Source organism: Diadema antillarum, unplaced genomic scaffold (assembly GCF_040938485.1).
Source record: "Diadema antillarum isolate AM-2024a unplaced genomic scaffold, OU_Dant_1.0 seq00000576_RagTag, whole genome shotgun sequence".
Lineage (NCBI taxonomy): Eukaryota > Metazoa > Echinodermata > Echinoidea > Diadematoida > Diadematidae > Diadema > Diadema antillarum.
The window spans coordinates 474,336-496,197 of NW_027271511.1; the positions used below are offsets into that span (position 1 = coordinate 474,336).

Genomic DNA, 21,862 nt, shown 5'->3' on the forward strand with positions numbered 1-21,862 from the left:
CACCTGCGCCTACTGCAGTGATAATATTTAGTGGTGGTGCATGGTGGGGCTAAGAGCTTAGAATTTTACGCTCTTTGGTGGTAAAGATCTGTATTTTCACACCCTATATCCAAAGATCCTACTAGTTAGGATCTTTGGTTATACGTTGGTGGCAACACCACACACCGGGTGCTCAGTTCAACTCCGGAGAAATTTTCTGCAACACTCGAAATACGTGTGCTATTATCCTCTTTTTCATCCTAATTTCAAACCTGTACACACAGTCGTGGATCGTGAGACCCATTGGCATAAAAGACAATGGTGCTTCTTTTGCTCCCACCCGCTGTAGCAGAAGATGAAACAGAGGTCATCGGCAGCCTGACAGGTGATTAACCCTACTACAGCCTAGCTCGTACAAATGCACTATCGCCTATCGGTTCATAATGTTAACTTTGCAGTATCGAAGAGGCGATTATCAGATTATTGAATGTTGAATTAACCCAACATTGAAGTCATAGTTGCATTTATTTGTAGTGTACTTTAGACACAGCAGTAGAAAGTCTAGATTAGTATAGACCAGGGCAGGGGTTAGCCCCGGAGACCGCGCCGCCAGGCGCGGTCCTGGCGGCTTCCCCCCAGTTTCGCTAATGTGAGAGCTCCCCTATTCTGTGTGCTTGTGCGAGTGATTGTGAATTCTGTGAACATCGGTGAGCTGCTTATAAGACATCATTTTGTGCATCACAAGCAATGAAATGCCTCAAACAGTCGCCGATGATAGTCATTTAGGTTTCATCGACCCATGTAAGTATTCCTAGTAGTTTCTGTTGAAAATTTAAGGAAATATACTATATATAGCGCCGCAAAGGCACCCGTTTGTTCAACATGAAGATCTGAAATGGGAGCACGGCGCAGCCGCCACACTGCGTGTGGCGGCTGTCGCAGTTAGGCAGGGGTCTACACGTTTGAGTTTGAAACACGTTCCATCACATCATCAATAATGTGACGTCCGTGAATGACTGAATTAACAAGTGTGAAGTTTTTAAGGTTGCTCAGAAGATGATCAAAATAAGATAATTCATTGTTTTGTGTTTGTCGGGTTCATATGACTTCTGTGGTGAGGGACTCGAAAAGGATTTTTACGTCTCGAGTTCTCTACATTGCAATTTATGTGTAGTGTCATGCCTTGATGAAGTTATGTTCTATTTTATTTGAATTGACTGAAAGATCAGTCTGTATCTTCTTCTTCTTGTACATGTAGATATGTTCCACAGAGACCACGTCTGGCTTCATGGAATCCCCTCCTATACAGGAGAGTGGTAAAAGTAAAAGAATGATAAAAGATTCCTCCGGACTGACAGATTTGTCTGTCCATGTGTTAATGTCATGCCTTGAAATTAACAATTATCTAAAAAATATATGATTATTGTTATATTAATGCATAAGATATTTCTGAGAAAAATGTTTGAAACTCAATGCCTACGATACAACACAGTCATGTTGCAGAGAACTATGTAGTTAATAATATTGTGCAAAGATTGAGACCGCGATGCTAAAAAACAGAAAACATACTGAAATGAGGGTAGAATACAGTGAGTTGGCTCAGTCGGTAGCGCGTCTGCCTCACAATCACGCGACCCGGGTTCGAACCCGAGTCTGGACTGAGCAATGTTGTGTGTAAGCATACCGTCCCCTCTAGCAAGAGGCAAAACACTCTGTCCCTCGGATAGGACATAAAATGGAGGTCCCGTGTATGAGAGAGTAACAACTCATGCACGTAAAAGATCCCGCTTCATTCATTCATCGTAAAGAGCAGGGTGTTTAACCCGGTGAAGTGGTCCCACCTCAAATCCAACTGGACCCCATGCAAGACCAGCTTAACGTAGCTGAATATGGGCTATCCAGCCATCTTCTCAGATGGAAAATGAACAAACAAACAAAACAAACAAACATATCTGTTCTGTGTCATTTTTTAATTGTGAATTTGTTTTGAATTGATTGAAAATGTACTGACTTTTGATATAAGAGGGAGAATATAACTAATATCAGCCAAGATACCATAGCAATGTTTTGTAGCCATTAATGTAGAATTGAAGCCTGCAGAATGTAAAATAGTGATCCGCACCAAATTTTTCATCATGTGATATCATAGCTCCTACTTCAGTGCAGCTGGAGCCAGTGGGACGGTGGTTTGAGGCCAGACTTCACCGACAGCGAAACCACCTCTCAACATCCTTCACCGACTCGCTGCCTAGTGATGACGATGACGAGTCATCGGGGGAGGAGGACCTTCTGGATGAAGACGAGGATGATGCCATGCTCTTGACCCTTGACCCAAAGGAGTGGAAAGTAAGCCTATGCAGTAAACATCCCATATGTGCTTTCCTTAACAGCTAGTCACTGAATTTAAAAAAAAAAAAAAACAGCATTAACACCGTTGCCCTTCCTCACACAGCAGCTTTTGTATTGATAAGAATTTGCCGATGTATCACAAACTCTAAATGACCATGCAATTGTGAGCATACTTGGTTTACACCATTCACTTCATATCTATGATGAAATAATAACTTATCCTAAGATGTCTGGGAGATAGCACTAGTGATGGAAGAAAATTTGTCATGTTGATAAAGCAAAGAGGGCTTAAGTTAAAAGTTTTAAAATTGAATGACCATTATACCATTTACGGGTATATGTCTCCTGATTGTATTGGATCTTAAAAGGTTGTTCATGCTGTAGTAGTAAAAAGAGACCAAAATGACAGTATGAATAGATATCACTGAAGTGAATATTTAAAGGCAGCCGATCGCCATCCCTAATGGTACGTAAACTCCGAACGACCGAAGTTTGTGCATGCAATTGCGCAATGCCAGACTCAGTGCTATATCCATAAACGTGTGGGACAATGCTGCCACTGAGACACGTGTGTGTGTGTGCATGTGTGTGTACGCATCATACACAAACATTGTCACCGCGAGCTGCGGTGATTGGAGGAGAGAGGCTAGAAGATGTGTGTGTGTGTGTGTGTGTGCATGTGTGTGTACGCATCATACACAAATATTGTCACCGTGAGCTGCGGTGATTGGAGGAGAGAGGCCAGAAGACGCGTGGCTCTTTTGACCTCTCTTCATGCGCATGCGCACTAAGTGTGTGCGTCCATTCGGAAGCTCACGTGGCTCGCTTGGACAGCCATTTTGGGTAAGGAGATTAGCACAGAGAGCACTCTTGTAGCCTACGCGTTTTGTTCGCTGACCCATTGAGCCAGCGCTATTCTCATTCGGGGTCACTACATTTGATACAGAATGGGGGAGGCAGCGTGTTGCGTTCGTCTCCGTGCCGCACAAACCACTCGCCACGACTGAGTGCCTTTAAAAGTGTTTTGTTTGGTCATGACGAGCATAATATTAGCCAATGTTTTCTAGTTAATTCGAAATATAATTCATACCACACAATTTTGATTGAAGAGCTTTACATGATGTCGTTGTTATACATGTCATTTTAGAATTGGCCAAAAGTCACAAAAGTAAAGAAAATTACATTAAAAAAAAACAGTATAGAAACGCACACATTGACAAACAAAAGTTGGCAGCATTCACGGAGGCAGCTAACCGCAGTCACAATCAAGTTTGAATGTACTTTGAATCCCATTCTCACCTCCACGCTGAAGCCGTTTCATGTTTCAAGTCATATCATATATAGTGCCCAAATTTATATTGCTAAATGTGTGTGTAAATGTGTATACACCATAGCTGTAGTTGATCTGCTGTGTGGTGTTGCTCTTTACCATGCCTCCAAATTTTCTAATCGACTGTAACATACCCTTCAAACTCAATAAAACTATGGGTCACATTTTGTGTGTTTTAAAGTACTTAATATTGATTATACTGATGAAGACTTCCATGGAGGTAATTTTTTGTCTGTAACTCATATTTTGGAACTATTTTGAAGCCCTGAAATGGATTTGGCAAGATGCTAAGTGAGTCACTTTAATGTGTATTAACTGTCTTTTCTTCTCAGAATCAAGACCACTATGCAGTGCTGGGTCTCTCCAAGCTGCGTTACAAAGCTACCCAGCATGAAATCAAGAAAGCTCGTAAGAATCTTTTCTTTTTGTGCTGTTGGTTCTGTATTTGTATGTTTGTGGTTTGTTTGTTTTTTTTTGTTTTGTTCTGCATTACTTTCCACCCAGTCCATTGCATTAAACAGGTGATGGGTTAATACAGTAACATGATTCTCAGGGGAAAATCGATTACAGTATTTATTACCACAGAGTTTGTACTACCACATTGTATATTCAGAGGCTTTACACTACTCTGATGGGTACTGTAAAAGTGGATATTTTCGCGCGACTAATTTTTCGCGCTTGGCTGAGTGAGAAGAGTTTCGTGTGTTTTTAATTCCGCGGAATCAAGACATCCCACACAGCATCATATGGCAAGCAAAAATATTTGCGTGCTTTTATTTTCGCGCTAGTTTCTGGTTGCGCAAAATGCGCGAAAATTTCAACACCGCGAAAATTTCCACTTTTACAGTATGTAATGTACAACTGTATATGATTGATTCATGCATTCATTCATTCACTCATTCATCATTCATTCATCCACTCATTCATTCATTGATTAATTTATTCTTTCATTCACTCATTCATTCACCTATTCACTCATTCATTTGTTCATTAATTCATTCATTCACACATTCATTCATTCATTCATTCATTCATTCATTCATTCATTCATTCATTCATTCATTCACACATTCATTCATTCATTCATTCATTCATTTATTTATTCATTTATTCACTCATTCATTCATTCATTCATTCATTTACTCATTCATTCACCTATTCACTCATTCATTTGTTCATTAATTCATTCATTCACACATTCACTCATTCATCCACTCATTCATTTATTTATTCATTTATTCACTTATTCATTCATTCATTCATTTATTCATTCACTCATTCATTCATTTATTCACTCATTCATTCGTTCATTAATTTATTTATTCATTCATTCACTCACCCACTTATTTGATGTATGTTTCAGACAAGCGTAAGGTGCTGAAGCATCACCCTGACAAGAGAGAAGACCGAGGGACCAAAGTGAGACAGGCTGGGGATGATGACTACTTCTCATGCATCACTAAAGGTCAGCAAACTTTGAATGTTACAATCCACTTTGTCTTTCAATACAGCTATGATAGTGTTTGAAGGGAGCACACATATGTGTGAAGTTTGCAGACAGTCGGTGAGAAGAAACATTGTTTTATTTGGGAGCAAAGTTTGAGATGTGAGATAAGTTAATATTGTGAATGAGTCGCAATATTGAGCATACTACAATTGTTATTGACATCATTATTAGTAGTAGTAATAGTAGTAGTAGTAGCAGTAGAATTTTATCTTTGTCAGTGGTTATTGTTGATAAGTTACTTTGTGAAGGTGGTTGAAGTTGTAATCTTTTTCCTGGTCATACGAATGTGATTTTCCCATATTCCATCTCATAGTATCAAGAAGTATCCAGGAAAGACCTCTGGTCTGTTTGATCATGAAACTTTGTTGCATCTCATTTGTGGCCCCTAGATGTTTTCCAGTTGCTCATTTAAAGGGATAGTACAGTATTGGTGGAGATGAGAATTGGGCTTTTAACTTTTTGCGAGATACCAAGAAAACACTTATGATATAGTATAGAGCATACCATTTTAAGAGGAATTCAAAGTTTATTTGATGAAAATCGGGTTTGGAATGACTGAAACATCCAAAAACAAAGTAAAACAAAGCGATCGTAATAAAGTGTGGGTCCCACACTTTATTAGAATCGCTCTTTTTTGGATATCTCAGCCATTTCAAAACCAATTTTCATCAAATAAATGTTGAAATCCTCATAGAATTACATGCTCTTTCATATTTCAAAAGAGGTTTCTCATTATCTCATCAAAAAATGTTAGAAACCCGAAATTAGGTTTCAACCAAAACTATACGATCCCTTTAATGCTGCTTTCCTCTTCTTTTCCCACAGCATATGAGATTCTTGGAAATCCAGTGAAAAAGCGTGCATACGACAGCGTAGACCCGGAATTCGATAACGACGTGCCTCAAATGAGCCAGCAGTCAAAGGACAACTTCTTCCAAGTCTTCTCACCCGTCTTTGACAGGAATGCTAGGTAAAATTGGAAGAAAAGAAAGTGGTACCTTGAGGTATTAGATGCATAATTTAATGATTTTCAGCTCTTGATGTTGTGTTTTTGTTTATTTGTTTGTTTGTTTGTTTGTTTGTTTGTGTAGGTGTTTTGTTGTTGTTGTTTTGGGTTGTTGTTGTTTTTTTTTGGGGGGGGGGGTAGCAAATAGAGGTGATTGGTTATGCAGTTTATATCATTACATTTAAGTGCCTTTATGTGGAGACTGGCTTTGTTTTGTGTCATGCCTTGGGGCCATGCCTTGGGTCTTTGTTTTGTTTTGTTTTGTTTTTCATTACAGTACCTAAGGAAAATAATTTCTACTCCTGTCTTTCAAGAACAAAATGTTTGTTTCTTGTGTCTTCTACTCTATGCTGTTTCTCCTTCTGCCTCAGTTTGCCTGTATTTAGTCAGCAGTTATCTATTTCATAGTTTTTGTCACATGTAGGGAGTTATATGAAGTAGTATATTCTCAGTGGGCCTGTGATATTTCTGATCAAACATACTCTCCCCTGTGTAGATGGTCAATCAAAAAGCATGTACCCAGCCTCGGTGATGACAAAGCTACTTTCAAGGAAGTCAACAACTTCTACAACTTTTGGTGAGTATGTTTTATCTAAGGGTTTTGGTCACCTCTGGAGTCCCTGCACAATCTAGCAAAGTAGTGTAAAATACAAACTGATTGTTCAAAAGAATGAGGAAGTGTGTGTATGTGTGTGTGAGAGCTAGAAGCAATTTTGATCTGTAGTGATCAGCTGTAATAATCACTTGATCAGTTAATTGCAGTTTTTCAAATTCATGAAATTCTTCAGTTGAGATGTTTTTATTGCAACAGATTGACAAATTGCCCTACATTGATGTAAATAAGCACTGAATTGATCAGTGTTTTAGTAGTAGCCATGACAAAAGAAATCATGTGTGTACGCTTTTGAGCAGGACTTGAGTAGGTGTTGTCTTCTGATGATGTCCAATATGTGATACAGAGCAAGAAAGAGTCCTCCAGCTATGAGAATATTTTTCTATCTCTCAGGCTTGACTGTGTCAACACTTCTTGGAGATATCAGTAATCTATAGATTGTATGGCATAATAGATTACTCAGAAAAGGAAACCTCACCTTTCTTTGATGCAGTTTAGTATGGGTTGGTCTGTGCATTGCCTCAATCATGAAATCGCCCACAAGATGCTTCAAACCCACTTGTTGGCTGGCCCAGGGCAAGTAGAACTTGCAAGAAGGCAAGAGACACGAATGGGCACTTGCCTTGTTAGTCTTTGTGAACCATGGTGTAAACCCCCTGGTGGCCACATTATTCTGAGACTGCAACACATGATCACAATGGGAAAACGTCCTCCTTTTCAAAGCCATGTACATTTATGGAAGTGTTTATGTCAGAAATGCTTTACAGCAAAGTTGTAGACAAAATTGCAGGCCTTGCTGTGATGTAAATTTCATGACAAAGCTATGGGTATGATGCTTTCACTGCACCATGGCATATTGTGAATATATTGATCGATTTGTTCATGGTTGTTTGTTAGAGAAAAATATGCAAAGTTGGCAAGCAGTCAATTGAATTGGGCGTGCGAACATGGCACACAAAGACTTATGATACGGAGCCCTTTCCCAAGCGCCTATTATGTTAATCGCCATACTCCTTTCATCAAGCAAAAAACTTAATAGTTTATTAAATAATTCTGTTTAGAAGCGAAAAAGTTACATCTGTATGTTTATCAAGAAACTCTGCTTATTCAGGCTAGTTGAAGATAAATTGTATCTTTTGTAATGTCCTGCTCTGTTCATATCTGTCCAAGGTATGACTTTCAGTCTTGGCGTGAGTTCTCCTATCTGGACGAGGAGGAGAAGGAGAAGGGAGAGTGTCGGGAGGAGAGACGATGGATTGATAAGCAGAACCGTGCTGCTAGGCAACAGAGGAAGAAGGAAGAAGTGACCAGACTCAGACAGCTTGTCGGTGAGTTTGCCCTGCCACCAAGAATTTAAACACTTCGTACACTGGCAAGATGTGGATAGCATAGATTTGAATGAAATTCCACCCTAGTGAAAGTTATATTTATAAATGCAGTTAGAATTTACTAATATGATATACAGAAACAAATTGCAGGAGGATTGTTTAAGTCTAAACGTTTGTGTGATTGAATGTTCGTGCTCGACTAATTTCTATTGACTTTCTGTGTTTATGATTCAGACTGTATGGATGAGGGTACAGTTGTTCATAACTTGATCTGTCTCAAAACATGTGCATGTCATTAGGTTTCAGTTGGGCCCCGCATTTCTACCTGGTAAAATATGCCACATTTATGGCATCACATTAATTGCACCATTTTAACATGAAGTATTCGCCAACAGTCACTGCCATTTAATACATGCTTAGGAGTTGTCAGAGGTTTCTGTAAAAGAGGAGATTTTCATGATGTGGAAATTTTTGTGATGCGACATGAAAATAGTGCAAAACTAAAAGCATGTGAATATTTTCTTTGTTACAGTAATGCTGTTCTATATTTTGATCCCGCAGAATAAAAAAGACACATGAAATTCATCTTACCTGACAGAGTGCGAAAAATTATGCGAATGTTTCCACTTTTATAGAAGTCAGGTAGGCAGACAGAGGGAAGTGGATTGAACTGAGAGGGACAGCTAGAGGAATATGTATAGGCAGATATCAAATTTGTTGTCAAAGGTTCCTGTAAAAGTGGAGATTTTCACGATGTGGAATTTTTTGTGCATTTCATGTGACATGAAACTAGTAGGAAAATAGAAGCATGCAAATATTCTCCTTGTTACATGTAGATGCTGTTTTCATCCTGTAGAATAAAAAACACACAAAATTCATCTTGCTCAATAGAGTCCAAGAAATTATTCGCGTGAATGTTTCCACGTTTACAGTTGTCAAGTACATAGACAGGACAGAGGGATGTATAATGAAGGGAGAGGGACAGCTGAAGGAATACTTATAGGCAGATATCAACTTTGCAACGTAATTATTGTCTTTTATCGGCCCATTGGAAACTGGGAATAATTATTCACTGGACTTCCGACTTCCATGATGTGTACTTCATATGTTGTACTGTATACGCTATATATTTCGCGGCGGTTTTATTTTCGCGAATTTCGCGAGTCGGGAGCTATTCGCGAAATTAACAACACGCGAAAATATTACCTTCTAAAATGAATCCCTTGCCTTGATGATACGAACATTTCAGTACTAGTATACCATGTCACGGCTTACCGAACAGACCATACTGGCTACGCTTGTTTATGTACATATAGCACGTCCACGTCTACTTACGAATACTGTAGAGAGCCAATCCATTATCGCAAGGGGACCACTTGTCAGGAATCTACTTAACCACTTCAAAAATGTTGAATTCCAACTTACTAATTCGCAGAGTTTGGTAAATTTTTTTCATGTAGTGTATAACTAGTATCATTCTTATTTGCTAGTAAGTTGAAAATTCACACTTTCTTTGCCACTTCATATTTTCTCTAGTCCCCCAATCGCGAATTTAACCACTCGCGAAAATGTGTGACAGCGGCAATTCGCGAAAATTTATGTATGCGAAAATTATAGCGTATACAGTAAGTAACTTTGCTTCTGAAGCGTATTACATCGTATGTCACGCTTCCATTTTTCAACCTAGACAATGCGTACATGTGTGATCCACGCATCAAACGATTCAAAGAAGAGGAAAAGGAGAGGAAGGCTAAAGAGAAGAAAGCTAAACAGGATGCAGCGAGGGCAGCAGCCATGGAGAGAGAAAAGGTGACTGTCACCCTCATATTTTTTTTTTTCTTTATACCATCATACAGAAACTCACCTTGTGTGTCTTTATCATAATTTCTATTTTGCATGCTTAAACTTCATCAAATATTGAAAAATATGTGTATGTATGTTTTTTTAACAAGTGTGTCTTTTTTCCCTTGAAATTTGCTGTGGGATGTTTAATATATCCAGTTTTCAAAAAAATTTTATCAAGGTATACTTCCTGTTTTCAAAATATGCTTTTCAATCCACATCCAAATGGTTTTTGATCTCCAGAGGTTTGTAGCCCGTCATAAATCTTTTTCTTTTATTACAACGGATCATCTCTTCTTTTTGAATGAAAGTAAAGAATCATTAGATATTTCAGATTTTATGACACAATCGGTCAATGAGAATACAACCAAAAATGAAATAAAATCATTGATATATGAGAATGAATCCATATGAGGGAACAAAAAAGATGCCAGTCATAATCACTATAATTTTATTGATCTGAGAATGTCCTTATGGTAGTTGTGTGACCATGTAGAAACAGTGCGTGTTTGTGATTAATCTGGATTTTAATCATGTCATTATAGTGCATTATTTCAATGTGTTGATAATACTTCATGCTGACTTCTAGGAAGGAACTAACAAATGCTGACATCAATGCATCATAATGGCTTTACCATTGTGAAAGTTCAATCAACTCATTCCATACGGACAGGAATATTATCAACTCTTCCTGGCAGTAGCTAAATGACCATGTCACTGGTCTTGTGATAAAGGAGAGACTGTATATTGTTTTTGTTGATCACAAGTGTACCATTTGTTGAATTTCTCTGCCCACTGCGCATTGAGAGAATCCCAGTGAGAGACAAATCAGATACTCTCAGTGACCAAGTCCCTTTTAATCTGCAAAAGTATGTACTGCACTTAAGTGGAAATTTTCATGCATTTCATGCAGCATGAAACTGGCACAAAAATGAAAGCCTGTAAACTTTTGCTTGTTATATGTAGTATTATTTTATATCTTTAATGTCAAAGTAGGTGTATTGTAGGGGTATACCTGTTCTGTTATTTCTAGTTTTGTTCACATTCGCTAGTCCTGTAGCGTGAGTGAATTTGCTGTCATAATGCTGACCACCTAACCTTTTACCGCAGTATGTGCTGCCAAAGCTCTTAACCGTCAGGGCAGCCATTAGCTGTTTGAAGTGCCAGCTCAGCTGTCGCAACCAACTGAGAAATCAAAAACATGCAAACTTCATCTTACCCTGGCCAAGCGCAGAAAATGACCTGCAAGAAATTTTCCACTTTTGCAGCATTTGACTGTGGAATAAATGAGAAATTGTTTCTGCATCCACAGGAGAAGCAGGCCACCTTGGAAGCTGAGAGACTCGCCAAAGAGAAGGAGGAAGAGGAAGCCAGGGCAAAGGTCAGCTGTGGCCAGTTTCTTACTGATTTTAAAAGGAATTTCAATGACAAAAAAGCAGTAACTGCAGGAGAAACTCTACAAAATATGTTTTACCAGAAATGTAAGTTTCCTTACAGTGTGGGATGGTAAAGACCATCAAAAAGTATGCAACACTTAAAAACTGAAAAATAAACCTGAAATTAAGAATTCTGTACTGTGATGGTAAGGCAAATTTCTTGGTATAGTTAAAGTTATTCAATTATTGAAAGATTTGACTATAAAGACAACTTTTCTCCCTCTTTTTTCCCATAACATTACCTTCATGAGTGCAGTTGTGTGCTATCTCTTCTTACTCCTTTTACAAGATTAAAGAGCAAAATCTTTGTATTATGTCTCTTCGAGTGGATTCACATAAATATACGTGACATTTAATTTACCCATGATGTTTATTGGATGTTACATTCATGTGACAGGCTCAAGCTGCCAAGAAGGAGAAGGAGGCGCTGAAAAAGGCGATGCGAAAGGAGAGGAAAGCTCTTAGAGAAACCTGTAAGGTAAGTCACCCAGTAGTCTTTAGTTAGTCTTTAGTTTCAGTTGAGTCGTAGTCACTCATCATATGAACATGTGCATCGTGCAAGTCCATAGTTTTGATATGAAAAATACATTTACCATGCAGAATTATCTAATCTATGTCTTGAAAAATTGCCGTTGTCGTGACCATCAATTTAGGTGGTACTCATCCTGGTGTGACAGGAATGAGGTCAAACCAACCTTCTCTGTCAGCTGTTTGCTTTGTTGCAAGTTAAAACCCTCAATCCAATGTTTTCTCATTGTCCTGAAACCAAAATGTTTCCAGAATTCCTTACCTTTTTAGACCCTCTCATAATGCAGTAGAATAAAGGAAAATGTCAAATGAATATTGTCATTTTTTGTGGGTTAATCACATTGGTGTTAGATGGTGAATAAGTCACATACAATGTACAAATATTTCAGCCAAATTGGATTGTATCTAAATGTTATCTCTGTGATATTTACCTTTTGCATACTGCCTTTTTTTTTTAAGGTATCATTTGTTGAGCAATGTCATTATGCCTCCACCACAAAGTGTCACCAAGAAGAGGCATTATTTTTTTGTGTGTTTTTGTGTTTTTTTTTTGTGTTGGTCTGGAACTGCAGAAATATGGCTATTTCACTGATGAGGATGGCATAGTAAGAGCTATGGAGGACATGGAAAAGTTATGTGAAAAGTTATCTCTAGTGAGGTAAGCATTGCTGTCGGACTTTAATGAGGTTTTTATGTAGAAAATAAGTTGACAAGGACTGAGTGAAGCCGCCTTTTTGCAACTGCAAATTTAATTCAATCAGGCCATCATTACCACTGGTTAGTTGTTGTCTGTATAATAACTTGTGAAGATTGAGAGTAAACTAGATGCCATATTCAATGAGAGCACACTTAAATCTGGACTTCAAGGAAGGCAGTTCTATTGTCAATATGTTTTCATATTTTGTGTTTATTCCCATCTATGTTGTCTGCTTTTAGTGTAAAAAAAAATACCAACAATTGTAATTGAATAAAGTGAAATGAATATGCAATATCTTTTCATCTTTCTTTGTTCATAACATAACAATGTGCAGTGTTAGAATGATATGAAAATGCAAATAAATGTTTATGATAACACACAGGCATAAAGGATATACGTTCCCCCATAGAAAGGCAGCAGTAATTATGCATCTATAAGAAATACAGCACATACGACATAATGTGCACATTAATATCTTATCTGCTTAAATTTGCATTTTGGAATCTTGTGAATATAATGTATGCATTACAATATTGGCAGCCCTGCTTTAGGCCTTTATGATACATATGTCTTGCATTAAAGTTTTTTGTGTCAGTTATGAAATATTGTTATTATTTGTGCATGCCAGGAGCATAGATGTGCATGTTCTTATTTACCAGATATTCCCCCTAGTTCTGCAGATTTCATGAAGTATCTTTGTCTCTCTGTGTCATGATTAGCATTATTTTATTGATAGATTATGACTGCCTTTTTGAGATAAACTGAGTTCATATCAATTTTGATTTTGCAGATTACAAGAGCTAAATGAAAACTTCAGCAAAGCTGATGAATCACAGTCCAAAACCATATTCCTTGATGAGGTAAGCTTAAGTGAAAACCTTAGAATATGAAGATCATATTATCTGGACAATTAACTTTTATGTATTTTTTTTTTTTTTTTACTGTTCGTCCATTTGGTCTATTTAAGTTAGATATTATCTGGCTCAAACAGTTGAAACTGTGTCATTTCAAATTTTATATGATGTGCAGAAAAAAAAAAACGCACAACACTGATGCTGGCTTGAGAGGGTTGTTGACCCATGAAAACCGCTAGCCCTACTTGGCCTTGGCTAGCCCATTATTATTATTTTTGTGGCAGTTTGCTTGTAAAAATGACTATGACAGGTGAAATCTCAGCACAGGAATGAAATTGATAGAACACATTATGTTGCACTTGTAGCTATCAGGTATTATGTATATATCTGGTATGTATCATGCAGTCATAGTGTGAGGTATGTACGAGTTCTTGTTTGATCATTGTAAGTCTCTCGTAACACTACAATTTATGGGTTGAGAAATATAAGGGCGTTAAGGTTTCAGTAACCCTATGTCATTAATGCCCTTATCTTTATGAATCGAAGAATTAACGCTGCAGTAACTTGTGATTCGATGCCCGCATCTTCCCATACAGGTTGCCAAGGTAACGGCAGAGATGGAGCGAGAGCACCAGGAGGAGCTCCGTAAGCAGCAGGAGCTCCTGTCTAGCTCCAAGGGTGGAGACAGTGGCGGCTCTAGGACAGACAAGACTTGGAGTGATGAGGATGTTCAGCTTCTCATTAAGGCTGCAAACTTGTTCCCTCCTGGTACTGGTTCCAGGTAAGGTTTCGTTTTCATTATTATTCTCTGTTTGTACAGTTGAAAGAAACTGATGAGCCGAGGTCATGTGACTTTTTGATAGATTTCTGAGACATCAGACATTAACTGATGAGCCGAGGTCATGTGACTTTTTGATAGATTTCTGAGACATCAGACATTAATGATAATTGATACCAATTTATTCAAAAAATTAAACAAAACACTCATCCTTCATCATTTATTAAGCAATAAAGAGTAAATTGAAAGTCATGCTTATTGGTTTACCCTGATGCAGGATGTGGGCTACATCTTTGACATTCTGGTACCATTACTTGTGGAGATGTTCCATTTGATAGATGCTTTATAAAGACTTGTCATTGCCTGAAGAGGCCACCCATACAGAGCTTAAAGGTTATGCCTAATTATTACAGTATAACCTCAATAAAAGCATTTGTTTGTTATTCATCAGATTTAGACAATGCAGTATGAGTTATTGTTTGTTTTTTTTTAACAAAGAGGGAGTATTGTATGGATGAATCTCCAAGCTTTGTTCTATACCAAAACACCAGATTATCACACTTTATCTGCTTCTGCTATTTCATGGATTTGCATAGAAAACTTCTGTGATGACATGATTCAGGCTCAGATACAGTGTTAGGAAGCAAATCATTCTATAAAAGCTGGACAGATGGTAATTGCGTCCAAGCAGTTAATGTAAAAAATATTAGTCACATAGATCCATAGACCAATTTTGAAAAAAAAAGAGTAAAATTCATGAACATAAATGATATGTCAGTTGGTATGTAATAATCAATTTGTCACAAAGCAGAGAAGTGTGTGAGCAGAGATGGCTGAGAAATTATTTTGAATCATGCTCGACTAATACTGTACCTTGCCTTGAATGTGATGTTCACCGTTTGCAGAAAGTAGGTTAACATCACTCAGGGAGGCATTTCATGAAGCATTTTGTCCGACAAAGTTGTTGGACAAATTTGCTCTCAGCCAATCAGATGCAAGAATTTCAGTAGCTTGCAACAGTTTGTCAGATAAATATCTGACCAAAATGCTTCAGAAATTCCCCCAGATTTGAGAGTTACTTGGTGTCTCATTCAGAAGTTTTCCACATTGAGCCTGATGTGAATATCAGAGAAGGATAGGGGTGGGGGTGAGATGGGGGTGGGGGAGGGGGACTGAGGACTGTCAAAAAGAGAAATGACTTTTTAAACAAAGTCTATTTCTGGACACTGGCCTGGTAGGGTGTGTTTGCATGACGTAGTGAGTGAAGTGACAAAATTGAGAAGACGCTAAACTTTTTTTATTTCTTGACTGAAATGAGAGGGAAGGGGATAAAGCACTGTGTGGTAGGACGGATTGTTTGTTTCTTTTGTAAACATTCACAGCGGATAGATGGGGGACTAGGCAAGTACAATGATGGAGTAGTGTAAAACATAGGATTAGAGTGTTGAGAAGTCTGAAGTTACAGGAGGCAGTGTAGTTTGAAAATTGATTCCTCGTCATCTTTTTAGGAAATGTTTATCATTTGAACAGCAAAACTTGACAGGGAAACAGTAGATATGTGCAGTGTGCTCCTGTTATAACGGTTATGGTTATTATGAACTCTCGTTACTACAACAAAGTATAAATTCACACCCCAAAATTATTTTATCCATATATCTTTATTATTCTTTATCATTTGGCTCTAATGAAATTTTGATATAATGAAAGAAAACTGCCAGTTCTGAGGACTTGTTATAATGGGCATCACCTGTACTTTGCGACATTTAATCTTATTAAGAATTACTGCAGGTGAGGTCATTAAATATTTGAGATTTAGGACTTTTCTGATTTCTGAGTTTGCTGTTTCCATTATACATAACCTGTAAAGATGATTGAGCAGGTTCAAAGAACAAGAGTAGAGGTTTTTCTATGAAATTAAAATCTTAATATATCTTAATAAAAATCTTGTCCATACATTTTCCAGGCAGAGATCTGATTTGTTTTTTGGTGATCTCTAACTGTTCATGAAGGTGTGTAATAATTTCTGGTGATTCTACTTGCATAGGTATGAGGTGATGGCAAATTACATCAACAGTCACTCGGCATCTGGGATCAAGAGGGTGGCCAAAGATATCATCAGTAAAACAAAGAACTTACAAAGACTTGGTAAGTGAATAGGCATTCAAATAGTAATGTAGAGAAAGAACAATTTTCTCTTAAGCTATACACAATTTATAAAACCATGCTTGATTCCATGCCGTAAAGATCTAGAAGAGTAAATATTTTACAACAATCAGATGCTCGCGGACTTAGAACTCTGAATCACATGCTAGCCGTTTTACCTTTAACCATAGTAATATCCCAGGAGTGTAACAGAGGTGCTTTGATGCTATTTTTCCTTCACCTTTCTTGTAAAAAAACATTCATCAATTTTTTTTTTTTCAGAAGTAAATCTTTGTTAGGGCTAGATTTTCTTTTTTCTCTACGTCATCTTGGGGCATAGCACTGCTGAGAAATCATGGAGGGCAAATAGATTTAACTGTCCCCTCGAAGCAGTCACTTTCTATACTAGCACATTGATTTGTTTCCTTTGTTGGTTTGTACAATGTATCATAGTGTTGTGCCATGTGTTGTATTGTTACTGCCATTCATCTCTCATCTGTGTGATAGATTCATCCATGAAGCAGGCAGCCAATGAGAAGGCCTTTGAGAAGTTTCAGCAGAATACAGGCAAACTCAAGAAAAGTGATGATGCCTCCCCTTCAGAAAAGTTTGATGGTGAGTAAAGCAGGTCATTTGAAGTGTTTATTGCAAAACATGCTAACTCCATTCCTGTTAGATTTAGATATTTGTGATAAAAGCTGCTTAAAAAAGAGAAAATAATAAGAAAATACAAGATATTTTGCATCATAACTTCAAGAATATTCCTTGATAAGTTACAAGTGGGGTATCACTGGAAAGGTTTAATTTTGCTCTATCTGATGGACTTACTGTGAAATGTTTAATAATGGTGCTTAGCCCATTTTGCGATGACACTGTTCATTTGTAAATCCTTGTAGTAGTTTTTTGTTTGTTTGTTTGTTTGTTTGTTTGTTTGTTTTGTTTTTGGGAGGGGGAATGGGATATAGGGTTCTTTGCTGAAAGGTGTTGCAGCACTGGTCCTTGTTAAATGGCTGTAGTGAGAAAATCTGATAGCAGATTGGCACTTGGGGTCTAGCGAGTAACGATGGGCCCACTGGCTAAAGTTAATATTTTGAATTTCTCCATGAGTGTGTATGATTTCATTCTAGTCGCACTTAGCATGAATCATTCTGTGGGACTGGGAATAAAAAGTTTTTTGAATCCTTTCACTCTCAGAGCTTTCTTGTTTGTATTTCCAATTTGCAACTTTTTTTTTCAATGTGGCATCTATGGTGCATTATGCATAAACTTTTTTCACAAAATTTGCTAATTTTTAAAAGTTTTTACATTGTCATCTTCTTGAATTAGGTGGCTGGATTTTGACCATACTTGGAAGGACTACTCAAAGGGGGAGGGGGTCATAGTTTGTACAAATTTTGGTGGTGCCTCTAATGGGACCCCTGGGGTTGAGTCTAAATAATACAAATTAGCTAATTTTCAAATTTTTGTGATATTTTCATCTTCCTCTCAAAAACTATGGCTAGATTTTCAACCAGAGTTGGCAGGAGTCAGCAATAGTGGGAGAGGATTATAGTTTGAACACATGATGGTAGTGCACCAGGGGGCTCCTAGGGTTGGGCCTAAATACCTCAAATAAAGAGGTTGTTGGCCCCTTGCAGCAATCCCCAAATCTTAAGATTTTTTGAATAAAATTATTTTGCCTGAGAGGGAGTGCCATGCACTGCTCAGATAAGGGCTTGACCTGCAGGTCTCTTGTTGTCGAGCCCACCGCAGGTGAGGGGAGACTAAGGGATCGCCTGCGGCGTCTGTTCGTCCGCTGTCTGTCCGTAACGCTACAAAAACTTAAATAACTCTTTACTCTGGGCTTCAATTGCAATCAAACTTCAAGGGAAGAGGGGTCATACAAAGTTTCACATTTTATAATATATGAAGGTCACCTCAAGGTCAAAGGTCACAGGCAGGGGTCAATGAACTTTAGGGCCCAATGTTAAGTTTTTATGACGCGTTTCTCTTATGGGTCATAACTTTTGATCCATAGATCCGTTTGTGACCAAACTTGGATGGTAGATGTCCCTTGGGGAGTGGATGACCACCACAAGGTCAAAGGTCACAAGCATGGGTCAACAAACTTTTAGAGCCCAATGTTAAGTTTTTATGGCACGTTTCTATTATGGGTCATAACTTTTGATCCATAGGTTTGTGACCAAACTTGGATGGTAGATGTCCCTTGGGGAGTGGATGGTCACCACAAGGTCAATGGTCACAAGCATGAGTCAACGAACTTTTAGAGCCCAATGTTAAGTTTTTATGGTGCGTTTCTATTATGGGTCATAACTGTTGATCCATAGGTCCGTTTGTGACTAAACTTGGATGGTAGATGTCCCTCGGTGAGTGGATGGTCACCACAAGGTCAATGTTCACAAGCATGGGTCAACAAACTTTTAGAGCCCAATGTTAAGTTTTTATGGCACGTTTCTATTATGGGTCATAACTTTTGATCCATAGGTTTGTGACCAAACTTGGATGGTAGATGTCCCTTGGGGAGTGGATGGTCACCACAAGGTCAAAGGTCACAGGCAGGGGTCAACGAATTTTAAGGGCCCAATGTTCAGTTTTTATGGCACGTTTCTTTTTTGCCGTAGATTTTTATCCTTTTATATCTCTTTTTATCTGTTATATCTCTTTTTTGTATCTGTTATGTCCCATTCGCGTACAATTTCTTTTATGTGAATGGGCGAGACATATGGCACCTGCCTTGTTTTACTGGTATTAAGCTGTTGCGGACGAGTCCCGAGTATACTCGGGGAGGTGTCTATGGGAAATGTTGTAGCAAAATCAGTCCATCCTCAACGGGTTAAAGATGGGCCATCCCTTTTGCATTCCTTCCCAAATAGCGTAGAACATGATATACTGTATTCCACCAGAATGACAAGAATATTGTAAAGCTATAACATTTCTGTGATATTTGAAGGTTGTTCAATGCTCACCGTAATGTATTCTGTGTATGAGGCACAGCTGCATATACTATTACATATCCTCCTGTGGTATGATACTTATACTTCGAACAAAAGATATGCATGTTAAAGCTGTCAGAAAGAAGAATTCACTAGGTTCTTTTACTTTGTTATCTATGGCAAATAACAGCACACCACTTACATGAACTTCATTAGTGAGTCACACAGGTCTGTAAAACTAGACTAGTAGTTTAGATTTGTAATTTTTTCCTAGTACGAAAAAATTATTTGAATCTTAACGGTCAATTTAACTCAACAAATAAAGACCCTCTTGAGTTCAAAATTTACAGGAGGTTTCCAAATAGGGTTTTCTTCAATACCTAAGTGTTCTCACCAAATTTTCAAAAATTTGCATGCAAAAGGGATGATATGTCTTTAACCTTACCATGTTTCAGAGACTCAAATCATTTAAAACACCATCTGTCTACCCTTGGTGGCATGCTGCGTCACAGTTGTCTCCCGTTTAACCCTTTACTCTTTGTCAATATGTTAAAATCCTTTGGCAGGTACTGAAGGGGCTTCAGCTGCAGCCGCTTCAGAAGGACCCAAACCTTGGACCACGGAGGAACAGAAGCGGCTGGAGCAGGCCCTGAAGACATTCCCGGCTAGCACCGATCGATGGGACAAGATAGCCAGTGCTGTGCCCACCAGAACTAAGAAGGAATGCATGAAGAGATATAAGGTGGGGAAAGGGGAGGGGTTTATTTTTAATTCTGTAGAACCTTATACCATCCAGGGGCTGCCTCTCTTGACACCCACAGAAACAACCTGTTGGCCACCTCTATGTCAGTGTTTGTTCACGCGTTTGGTGCGTGCAGTATGTTTGTTTTTTTCTTATGTTCAAGTCACTTTCAGAATTACCCTGTTGCAGCAGTTATTCTCCGTAAATACACAAATATTTTGTCTAAGTCCATGCAAAAGTGTGTTAAGTCAGTAAAGGTTGAGAAACCTCTAGGTGCTAGAAGGATGTCATGAAATTCTCTTCCTACCCTTTTATACCTATTGTCTTGTTTGTATTTCATTTTCCATTTCCCCTTACCAATCTACACTTGTTTCTTTCTTTGTCATATTGCAGGAACTCGTGGAGATGGTGAAGGCTAAGAAGGCAGCGCAGGCCTCAGTAGCAAAGGCAAAGAAACCGTGACCATGGCAACGGACAGAAAAACATTCATACAAAGAGACATAGACCATCCATGAGGACCCTGTGGGTTACAATGTTCTCACTGTTTCCATGACAACTGACCATTTCAGTCCACTCCCTGAAGTCCAGAAGGTGTTCTGGTCAGGAAAGAGAGACTGAAGCATCAAGTGATGTGAGGCCAACCTCCTTTGTTTCCATAGCAACTGTCTGCATCTCTGGATAGAGTGGCAGATGACCATGTGATGCCAGTGGCTAGTTGACATGTATTCTTCTTACCATTTTTTTAAAACATACTCTGAACTCTGCAGAAATTGCATGAATTGCATGAGGATGTTATGATTGGACCTGCCTCTTTCCATTAATAGCCATGGTGGAGCTGCAAAAAACCCTAATAAGAAATCCTGTGTTTGTTGTTATAGAATACAGTGCTTAACCAAATTAAAAGATTAGTTTGTTGGTGCTAGTTTTGTTGCTTTTTCAAATTCATAAGATATTTTGTTGATGTACTCCGAGCTCACCTTCATTAAAGGGAACATAAACCCTAAGAGCAATGTGGATTGAGTGAAAGCAGCAACATTAGTAGAACACATCAGTGAAAGTTTGAGGAAAATCAGACAATCGATGCAAAAGTTATGAATTTTTAAAGTTTTGGTGTTGGAACCACTGGATGAGGAGACTACTAGAGGTTATGACGTATGAGTGGACAATAATATAAAGAAAATATAAAGGGAATTCCACAAAAATTCACTTTTCTAGCAAAATGAAAGAGTACTTGACTAACCGCTTTCAGAAAGTAGGGGAATAATTGCTACCCCTAACATATGTCAGTATCAAGTTGATGGAATGTGTGATTTTCATGAAAAATGAATTTTTATTGAATTGCCTTTATATTTTCTTTATATTGTTGTCCTCTCATACGTCATAACCACTAGTAGTCTCCTTACCCAGCAGTTCCAACACCAAAACTTTAAAAATTCATAACTTTTGCATCGATTGTCCGATTTTCCTCAAACTTTCACTCATGTGTTCGACTGATGTTTCTGCTTTTACTCGATCCACATTGCTTTTTGGGTTTGTGTTCCCTTTAAGGTCAAGATTCCACAAACACCAATATTTCATTGAGAAGAGCACTGTCTTGTAAACCAGGCACTTTTCAGATTCCAAATTACTAAGATGGTAAGAGATAATAAAAATCTTTCAACTTTTGTTAATGAAATATGTGAAAACAATCAATGAGTGTGTTACATAATTATATATCTTTTATAAACAAGACTCCAATGTCATTTACATTATGAAATTAAGAATAACTGTAGTTTAGCTTACCGGTATGCCTAAGATA

General features: G+C 38.1%; 1 protein-coding gene across 1 annotated transcript; it reads left to right on the plus strand.

Moving 5' to 3' along the window:
* Window positions 1–295: 295 nt before the first annotated feature.
* On the plus strand, window positions 296–20,526 carry LOC139735400 (dnaJ homolog subfamily C member 2-like). The gene is made up of 17 exons (XM_071646148.1): window positions 296–364; window positions 2,129–2,325; window positions 3,991–4,066; window positions 5,022–5,123; window positions 5,991–6,135; window positions 6,668–6,748; window positions 7,955–8,112; window positions 9,800–9,921; window positions 11,267–11,335; window positions 11,788–11,868; window positions 12,491–12,576; window positions 13,406–13,475; window positions 14,066–14,250; window positions 16,292–16,392; window positions 16,897–17,004; window positions 19,889–20,064; window positions 20,458–20,526. The coding sequence occupies exons 1-17, from the start codon at window positions 298–300 to the stop codon at window positions 20,524–20,526; spliced, it is 1,893 nt and encodes a 630-aa protein (XP_071502249.1). The 5' UTR covers window positions 296–297.
* Window positions 20,527–21,862: the final 1,336 nt, after the last annotated feature.